Here is a 9798-nt window from a genome sequence, read left to right on the forward strand (position 1 = left end):
GAAGGATGATGGTAAAGTGCTATATCAGAAAAGACAGGAGGCTTCTCTAAATTTTGATAACTGCAGCCGGCAATTTAGAAATAAGACACTTCTCACAGCCAACATGACAGTGGATTTTGAGCATTCAGAAAACACCAGGCCAAAAAACTGGAGACATCTTGATCTTTTAAGACAGCTTTTCCAGTACTTTAAGTGAAGGGGGTGGGGGGGAGGTTTGAGCGGGGAAAGAAAAAGAGAGAGAAAAGCTGCGAGGAAAATAATACAAAGCCAGCACAATTGGCATCTAGACAGTAAAGAAAAAAGTTTTTGAGGTTAAGAGAAGGAAAGACAAAGCTGTTATGTACCCGAGGGATGCAATTTTAGTGGGAATGGAAGATTTGAGTGGTAAAGGAGGAGCGCTTGCCTCTGGGTTCTCTCTCTTCCAGCAGTTCGGCTGCTGGCATCTCAATTTGAATTGCTGGGTGAGTAGCACTTTCTGCGTGTGCGCTTTCCGTCTTGACCATTGAACTTCTGATGTGACTTCTCTCCCTCTCCCCCTCTCTCCCTCTCCTTTTTTTCCTCCTGTGTGGAATCACAAAAAAGAAGGGGGGGTGGTGGTGTGAGAAATCAAGCAAGCATCTCCAGCTGTGACCTTTGTTAGCGGCGGTGTTGTTATTTATTTATTTTATGGTAAGCGTCTTTTTCAGCAGGGGGAAGCGGGACTTTTCGATGGCACTTTAATTGTGCAGCAGTGACGGGGAGCGCGCGGCACAGCCGGTTTGTCGCGACACAATGGTGCAGCGGGGCAGAGTTGTCGCACTCCTCCTCTTTGCCCTTCCTCCGCCTGGTGTTGGGGTTTGGTTTATGGAAAGAGGCGGGGGGGGACGACAACCGGCTTCTATTTTTTTTTCCCGGTGCATCCAGGGTGGGATCGGGGTGTGTTTGGGGATGGGGGGTGTGTTTCATTGCCTGCTGTACAGCAGGTTCCAGGGGCTGGTTTCTGGATGCTGAACAATGGTTACCAGCCAGGGAGAAGTGTGCGTGCGTGTGTTAGCTGTGTGTTACATCCGCAGACATACATTCACACAGTGACCATGACATCACTAGCTTTGCTTTCCTTTTTTTCCTTTGGGGCGGAGGGGGCCACTTCAAAGCTTTCTTCAGTTCAGTACGATATTTCCTTAACTCTGAAACCATGAAGGTAAAAATGTTTGTTGATATATTTTTTATAAGGAGAAAAAGTTGGTTTGTAGCAGGGCACATACGTTACAGTTAAGGGGGTTTGGAGATGGAATGGTTTAACTCTTGTCATACACAAAACGAGATCTTTTTATTTCTTTTTTTAATGATTAAAAATAGTATGTAGTAGTTTTTAATCGGGTGCTTTTGATCCTGTGTTTGGTTGACACTCGGTTAAATTCTCTCAATTCTTTATAAAGATCAGCCGTAATGTGAAAGGTAAAAATTTTAGGGCCACTCCATAAAAATGATTTCTCCCAGTGATAAAGGAATACGAAAAATAATCCTGAATGTTGATAAATAGGAAATAACGTGTTTTGACACAGTCGTTCTGTGTTCGTTACCAGAAGTCCATGAGACTTTGTTTTGTCTCATTAATATATATTACAGAAAGTAAACCTGCCCCTCAGCCCATTCTGTAGACTGCCCAGGATTGTACACAGAAAACAGAAAAGTATTTAACAATTTTGGAAAGCATCACATCTTCACCGGAGGTTTTGTGGCAGTCTTGAGTTTTCTGCTGTTTCCTTTTCCAACTCTGCCAGCCTTGCTGACAGTCAATCCAGGAGGAGGATTTCTAACACTTCAGTACTCTGTGGTACCTTTGCCTGAGTAACTTACTTGATTTATTTGCCTTTTCTTGTATAAAACAAGGGATAAAATTCTGTAGAATGGATCTATAAATGAATTAATCTGAAAGGACAGTTATTTAAATGTTTCTTCTTTCACTGCATGTAGTTGCATATGCAGGTTTTACGTGGCTGGGGATGAGATCTCGTAAGCGTTTTACCTTTAGAGGAATTCTTTTTGTGGGGACTGGGGGCAAAAGGCCTGACAGCGCTGTATGAATGTGCCTCTTTCTTTTCTTTCAGAATATTTGTAAGGTGTTTCAGCTCTGATGTGTGTTTAACGTCACATTTTTAGGGAAACTTTGTTGAATTTATTCAAGAAAGAATTGATGTGGATTTCCTTAATTTCATCACTCAGTTGTTTTGTGGCAGCGTGTAATGATTTTAGCAGATGTAAAAATGAAAATGTATTTTTAGAGCCTTGTTATTTGTTATGCTGTTTAATACACATTTGCTACATACGTTGTGTATCAGTACTGAGCACAGTCCGCTATGATTTGTGAATACTGCGTTTGAAAAAGCTGTCCTGAAAACTTGGCAGCATATCCGGAGGCATGTGTATGCGTGTTAGTTTTTTAATGATGCTGTTGTTACTGAAATTGCCAAATCCAAGTGGGTATAGGCGTGCATCTTCATTTTATTTCTGCATTCCTTGCAGTGTTTTAGCAGCTTCACATTGAAGTTTTTACTGTAGAAAGAAGTCACAGATAGCCAAAGAAATTCAGTGGAGCTGTTTCTCCTACTGCATGTGTCTGTCTGGTGCTGAAATAAGAGATTTATATGCAAGAATTAAAGCTGTTTATAATGTGGCATTTTAGAGAGTGCTAGGCAGGAAGTAAAATTGCTTGGCTAGGTATTCATTCAAGGCACTTAACAAAGTCTATCAGGGCAATTACAAGCACCCTATTGCTTATATTCACTTCTCCCTTCTTCCTATCTTTTCTGAATTTCTGTGCTTGCATTATTGCTCTGTATCTCTCCCCCTTCATGATCAGGAGCATTTCCTGAAGACCTGCTTAGGTTTGGCCAGTCTGTTTGCTTAGTGGTTGAGTATCCAGCACACGTTGTGCTGGTACTGCTTAAGAAAACGATGGGTTTTGGTTTTAGTCTAATATATGCCAAGTCTTTCTGCTTTTCGCTTTGTTAGACATGAAGGAAGGCTTGCCTGCTCTGCAGAGATAGTATCTGTCTAGTAATTAACTAACACCTGCAAAGAAAGCACCAAGTGTTTGTAAGGTTGGGGAAGAAACTGTGCCTCTCCTTTTGTGACGAAAGAAACAGATGTGGGCACCTTGATGCTTGAAACTTGGAGAGTCTGAACACTACCCTGTCCTCCTGGTATGGGGAAATCCACCTGTTGATCAAATCAGCTCTGATTTTGAGATACAGGAATTTTATTGTATTGGCTGGGTATGTGGAGGCCACGCTTTCTGGGCTATAGGCTGGGGTAACTGTCTGAATTTGTATTGCCAAGGTCAGGCAGAACAGATGCAGCAGAGAGCTTTCTCTTCATCAATAAAACATTAAGAGAATGGGTGAGGTAAAATCTAACTGGCCTAAATGTAATTCCAGGTGTGAAGAATCTCAAAATACAGAGTTGTGTAGCAGGTGCTTCTCTGGGTCTGACCTGACATTAGAGTCACACTGCATGGTCCAAGAATGCAGCACTTCGCTTGTATTTAAACTCCCAAGTTTATTATTTTTACTTAAAAGAACCCAACACCCCAAATACCATAGTAATGAGAGCTTTGAAAGCAAAGTGTGAGCACCGCATTAATAATAATGTTTTACTACTAGTGGTTTTAATTCTCCTGCATGAGAACTAACAGGCAGTAATTAGGTAGCTAAACCCCGGGTCTTTCCCTTTTACGCTAGAGGATTTGGTGTATGCTAATTGTCACCAGATCATTTCACATAATTGCCTTTTGGCAAAATTAAGTGGAAATTTCCTGAACATCTTAAATCCTCGTTTTCCCACCCCTTCCCCTCAGTACCTTCACTCCTGGACAGGAAGGATGCCGAAAATGTCAAGCACGATGGCTTAGTGCTCCAGTATGCAGGGGGCACTTCATCATAGTTAAACGTGGGGGGGAGAAGAAAGAAAATGATTCTTCTCTTGAATGAATTGCTGGGCACTTAAAGCCAGGAAGCTGATTTTGTTGTTTTGTCTGAGAGGTTGTTAATAGAGCCTGGGGTTTTTTTGGTAAAGCCGGCAGTTCTTTCAGGAGCAGGTAGGCACTTGCTGGCCTGGGAAGTGGTCAGGGAGGGAGGGGGAAGAATCAGAAGGGTGCAACAGTGTCCTGTTCCCCCCCTTTTATTATTTATTAAGGGGAGGGCAGTGGGGGTTTGGTGTTTTTTTGTCAAGCTCTGTCTAGGGTGGGTATTGTCCCAGCACATGGTTGTCAGTGCTCCTGTCATCGTTTGTGTGAAAGAAGAAAATGAGCCTTTTTTTTTAGCAGGGTGAGTTGTGATTATCAATGGAGGCCTTGTCTCCCGCTACAATGGGCAGTTAGCTTAGGGCAGGACCTTAGGCAGAAATCAGCTACATTAAACTGTGAAAGGGCTCAGGCCACTGTATCAGCTATAATGGAGTAAGGGGAAGTAGTTTTCTGGAGGGAATGCTTAGTCAGGTGTGAAAGCATCCTTAAGAAAATAAACTGTGACTCCACTAGCTGAAGGGAGCTGGGTAAAATTCAGTCTGTTTTTCTTTTCAGGAATGCTTCATCACTGGCATTGAATTTTTATGCTTGGGAAGGGGATGAGTTGCATGTAGCTGGTGGGTTTGGTTGGCCTTAGCTTTTCAGTTAACCCAGATGGCTTGCAGTTTCCTTTATTGAAGTTTGGGGTGCCACCTGGAGCCGCTGCTGGTGTGGGTATTCCCTCCGGGGCCAGAATGGTGCTTACTAATGGGTGCTCAGCTTTGGGTACTAGTGACTCTGGCTGGAAATGGAAGAATATTCTAGTATTTGCAGCAATATTTTGGCACTTGCCTTTTCTTGCAACTTAGTTTTCTGATGGGGGGAAGTGGGGGTGTCATTCCTAGGCTGAACCAAGGAGAGATGAACCTTCAGTAAAAAAGAAACGTGCCTCTTACGAGCATCTTTGGAGCTGCACAGCAGCTCAGGAACATCTGTTAGCATTTCACTGGCCACAGTCAGCATAACTGCAATAGCACCATCTGGAAAATACAGGGCGACAAGTTATAAACCTGTTTTTTAATGCGGACTGGTCTTGAATGGTACCCTTTGCTAAGCCCAGAGAGCAACTCCAGGAGGGTCTGCTAATTCAACACCACTGTCGACCTTCTGCATCCACCCTGGAGGAGGGGAAAAGGCTGACAAACCCTCTCTGTGCTGCTTTTGTTTTATTGTATTAGGCTCATAAAGGCACTTTCAGGGCCCATCTTTCTTCAGCAGAAAGGGAAAGCAATGGGGAAACAGGGAAGAGGAGGACATGGCAAAAAAAGACAGGCGGAGCTCTAGCTCCATTTGTTTTCAGTGGCTGTTGATTAATAGGTTTTAAGGTGAATGGCCAGCTCTCATTCCTCCTCTGTTACTGGTAGTGGAAGAAGGGGAGGGGACTCAGGGGTCCAGAGTGCAGGTGCCTGATCAGTCCCTCTCATGCTGCATTCCCAATTCCATGCCACGTTCCTGGTTGAGGGTGGTTGGGGGGTGCATTGCAGGCAGCAGCACATCCCTGCCTCACAAACGGGACTTAAGGACACTTAAAAAAGGTCACCCAGGTTGGGGAGGGGAGTCCCTCCCTGGCTGTGCCCCCCAGAGTTGCTGGGGCAGGAGCATCCCCCGTCCTGCCTTTGGCTGCTGGGCCAGGGATCCATAGGACCAGAGTCTCCTGCCGGCCGAGGCCAAAGGCTTTGGCCTCTGCGATGCTGCAATGGCATGATGGCTTGTTTCCAGCCTGGGTGGCTTTTTTTGCAGACCTGCTTTTACTAAACACACATTATCCCAGTGAAGATAAATCCTCTGGCCTCTCTGGCATGTTTTTCTCAAGACTTTGAGTTAATACCTTATTTTTATTACCTACGCCGAACAAGCTATGAATTTGCAAACAGAAATCGCAGTAACAAACTCAACAAACTCTTCCTGTTTAAAGGTTGGTTTCTCTTTGTGTGCTCACAATACAGTGTTTCATCTCGTGCAAGTCTTATGTTGCTTCAGAGACTTAGGAACTATTGATTTATACAGTATGTATTAACTTCTTCTTAACTGGGGAGTATTCATCAGTGGGGTGTATTAAATTGGGCTGTACACGCATAGAAGTATCTTTCATCCTGTTAATGAAATGTCCTTACTGCGCAACAAAGACTAATACACAGCAATTTATACATACAATCCCCTGCAGTTTAAATCTGAAGTTCAGATAGGATTTTTTGTTCCCTAAAGGCACCTATCAGAACTTAGGCTAACTGGATCTCAGTATCTCTCTCAAAAATATATCAGTCCAAAATTTGTTGTGGGTTTGGTGGTGTTTGGGGTTTTTTTCTTCATCATTTCAGAGCTCCATTATTGTTTAAAATCATCTGTGTTTAAGCACTCCCAGAAGCATTTCAAATTCATATAGAGAGATTTAGTAGTTGAGTCCCTACGGGGACAATTTCCTCTAGTTTGCTTCAGGCAGCAGTTATCAAGAAAAGCAAACTTCTGTTGTTTTCTTGCAGTTCTTTACTGTGCCCTCTAACCCAGCATATGAGACCCCAGCTTTCAGTGGAGAGGCGTGATTTATCAGCAGATGACTTGGTACTTCGTAGATGCTGGGATTTCTCTCTAGAAATCTTCACTTGTTCCCATCCTATTACCACATGCCCTGATGCTAATCTGTGCGTACCAGTGCAGTTTCCCTTTCCGTGCCTGACATAGCCATAAATGGAGTTCTTCAAGTTGCCAGAGAAATTCCTGCATCTCACAATGGCTTTTAGCTTAAAACTACCCTTGATAAAGTACTCACAAAATGTATATTGGAGAAGGGCCTTGTGCAGGGGGATGGCTAAGGTCATCTAATAGGTGTCTCCTATTGATGGCTTCTGTGGTTTACCTTTCATTGCCAGTGGATGGGGTTAGGACCACACTTGTTACTCAGGCAGAGCTCCTATTGACTTCAAAGGAAGATGCATGTGCAGGATTAATCCTGCTCTTTCCCAGCTAGTCCTTTCTTTTCCTCTTTCCCAAGCAAGCTTAGTTAACTTCAGGAATGCTGTTTTTAAAGACCGGCTTATTTAGCATATTATGCATTATTAGCTTGGCTTGCAAATTGTATGTGTTATTATAAGCGGCGTTACGGTCCCTTTTCCCAGTGTGAGATAAACAGTGCAAAACAGAATACAAACCTAGCCCTGGGTAGGGATACAGATGTAGACTGATTTGCAGGAGCAGTGGATCACACTCCTCTGTCCCAGAGAGCATATTTTTGAGCATGTAAATGACAGTTTCCCCTTTTCCCCCAATACTTTCTCCCCACATCTCTGCCGCAGCATCATCACAGTGGCAAAAGAAGTATCCTGCCCTCACATCCAGTACCTTTATATGAATTGTTTGAGTGCCGGGCAGTCACCCAAATAAAAATGACTTACCTGGGGAAAAGTTTGCAGACTTAAGGCTCAAACTCTTGCTTGTTGGTGGTTTTTTTCCCCCTCTCATTTTATGGAGATATTGTAGGAGTTCTTGGTATATCAAAGCAGTGGGTGGTAATTTCCCACAGTTTACATGTAACCCCCTATGGTATATCTGGCTTTGGTGATACAGGCATGTAAGTCCAGCTCTTCTCTCATGTTGCTTCTTGTTTGTCGGCTTAAGTCTGACCCTTTAATGTTATTCTGTCACTCACTTATTTAACTAACCAGTTCCAGTTTCTATGAAAATAAGCTGTCTGTGGAAGACAGCCCTCAGTGTCTGTCAGGATCTGGGTGAGGGTTTTTTGCAATGATGGGAAGGTAGACTTGGGAGAGCACAGGGCTACAGCAGCTACCAGCCGCACCGTGGGTCACCTAACAGCAGAGTTCATACAATTTCAGGTAGGCAAAAATCCCTCCTATTGGGAATGATTGTTTTTTTGTGAACTAGATCAACTGGTCATTCGGCTTATAAAGTCATGTGGTGTTGAGCAGATGCCTGCTAGTTTGCATGGGGTGTAATACGATTTGTTATGTGAAGCCCTTGCCAAACCTGTCAGTTACTTTTGGACTGCTTAGGTTGGTTCACTTGGAAGAGAAGAGATACCGGGTTAGAGCATCTCCTTTGTCTTTTTGAGTTAAGGAGCTAAATCCCCATAGTTCCTCTGATGTGAAACCATTATGGATCTCTGCGGCCAAAAGTTGTCCTTGGTTGTAAAGCTGGCAGAAGATCTGACCTACAACCCAACCAACACAATGTGCCGTAATTCATAGGGCTGGCTATCGCAACCACACGCTGTCCTGCGTGGTGGTCATTTGACATGGGACTCTTCTGTGCCATGTGCCTGGTGTTAGAGGGGAATCGTTCGTGTAAGAGGCTGCAGAAAGGGATGAACACAGTCAAAGTTCTGGGCAGCATAAGCACTGCTCTTTAACTTGCTTGTTTTGGAGGCACACTGTTTTTGCACAGGTTATCAAAGGGGTGAGTCAAATAGCTAAGTACAGCTGGGGCTGGGGGAGCCTCCTGGGTTGGAGGAGGCTGCCAGAGCTGAAGGTGAAGCTTAGCACGATGGAGGGACTTCTTGTTTATTTGGGGAAGACTGACGTTTGTTTTCCTCCTAGCTCTCAGTCCATCTCCCCTCTTCCTTCCTCCTCAGTCTTAGAAGCTCATTCCTGGAGAATAACTGAATTACTTTTGAAATGCTTTTAAGGGAAGCTTGGAGCGTTCAGACCGAGATCAGATAATAACTTGTGTAAAGGAGCATGGCGAGGGTGTGTGTTTGGGGGTGCTGGGGAGTGAGCAGTGGGGTTCAGAGCCGTCCTCGGGCAGGAGGGTGAGTAGAAGGGTGCTGGCAGACCCTGAACGGCAGTGAGTGGCGCTATCGGGGGCCACCGTTGTATCACTACTTCATTTTAATGTGATTCCTTTTACTTGATGTTAATGCAAGTTGTTCCTTACTTAAAGTAATAAAAGGAAATGAAGACACATTCTAAAATGAAACCTGACTCTAATCCATTCATCATCTAATACCAGCCTCTTTATCTTTGCTGGTACCTAATCTGGTTAAATGTCCCTGTTGTAGGATTTTAGTGAAAATCCTCTATGGGGAATAGGGTTTTTTGCAATTGGATTACTCGCAGTAAATGGTCCAGCAGTTCGCTTGTTTCAGCTTAATTTTTTCTTTGTGATCTTGTAAGGGTAAGTTACAGTTCAGCCTGCCTTTTCCTTTCATTCATTCACTCCTTTCTTTTTTTTTTATCGTCGTTAAGAAAAAGAATTCCTCTCCCCCACAAGCTAGGAATGTGACAGGGAAAACCTCATGATATCTGTGTGGTTATTCCCCCCACAAGAGTGTTAATTTCAATGGCTTTATCTGTGGTTTTGCCATTATTTATATAGCTGAATATTTTAGTAGCCTAGTTCATCAGTATCCAGCTTCCATTTATTAGCATTCTCTTATGAATTGATAATTAATCAGCTCTTCTAAAATATATATATATAAAATATGCAGGTGATCGCTTGTCAGCTTAATGCTTACTGATGAAGGGAATACTCTCACTACAAAGGCTTTTTATCTGGAGTATTTGCAATGAGCAGTAAAATGCAGAACTGAAAGTGAGGACAGGAAGGGGAAAGGAAAAGACCTGCAGGTCAGTGATCATTTGGGTCTCGTGCTAATTAAACGGGGGGCTCTGTCAGCCCCTCACTGAGAAGCCTGCCTGCGTCTTGGAGGTGAAGCACAAGACTACAAAATTAAAAAGAGAAATTGCTGTTGCTCTATACGGGAGCATGATGGGTCAAAACCACTAAAGAAACTCAAGAGT

General features: G+C 43.6%; 1 protein-coding gene across 1 annotated transcript in view; it reads left to right on the forward strand.

Annotated features, from left to right (window-relative positions):
* Positions 1 to 621: 621 nt before the first annotated feature.
* TCF7L2 (transcription factor 7-like 2 (T-cell specific, HMG-box)) overlaps positions 622 to 9798 on the forward strand; it is a gene marked incomplete at its 3' end in the record, with an annotated part of 34642 nt that continues 25465 nt past the window's right edge. Inside the window, exons 1-2 of the mRNA XM_010022464.1 lie at positions 622 to 626; positions 4240 to 4248. Coding sequence (XP_010020766.1) covers positions 4243 to 4248 — 6 coding nt within the window. The remainder of the gene's footprint in view (positions 627 to 4239; positions 4249 to 9798) is intronic.

The sequence above is a fragment of the Nestor notabilis genome, unplaced genomic scaffold (genome assembly GCF_000696875.1).
Source record: "Nestor notabilis isolate BGI_N333 unplaced genomic scaffold, ASM69687v1 scaffold27049, whole genome shotgun sequence".
Lineage (NCBI taxonomy): Eukaryota > Metazoa > Chordata > Aves > Psittaciformes > Psittacidae > Nestor > Nestor notabilis.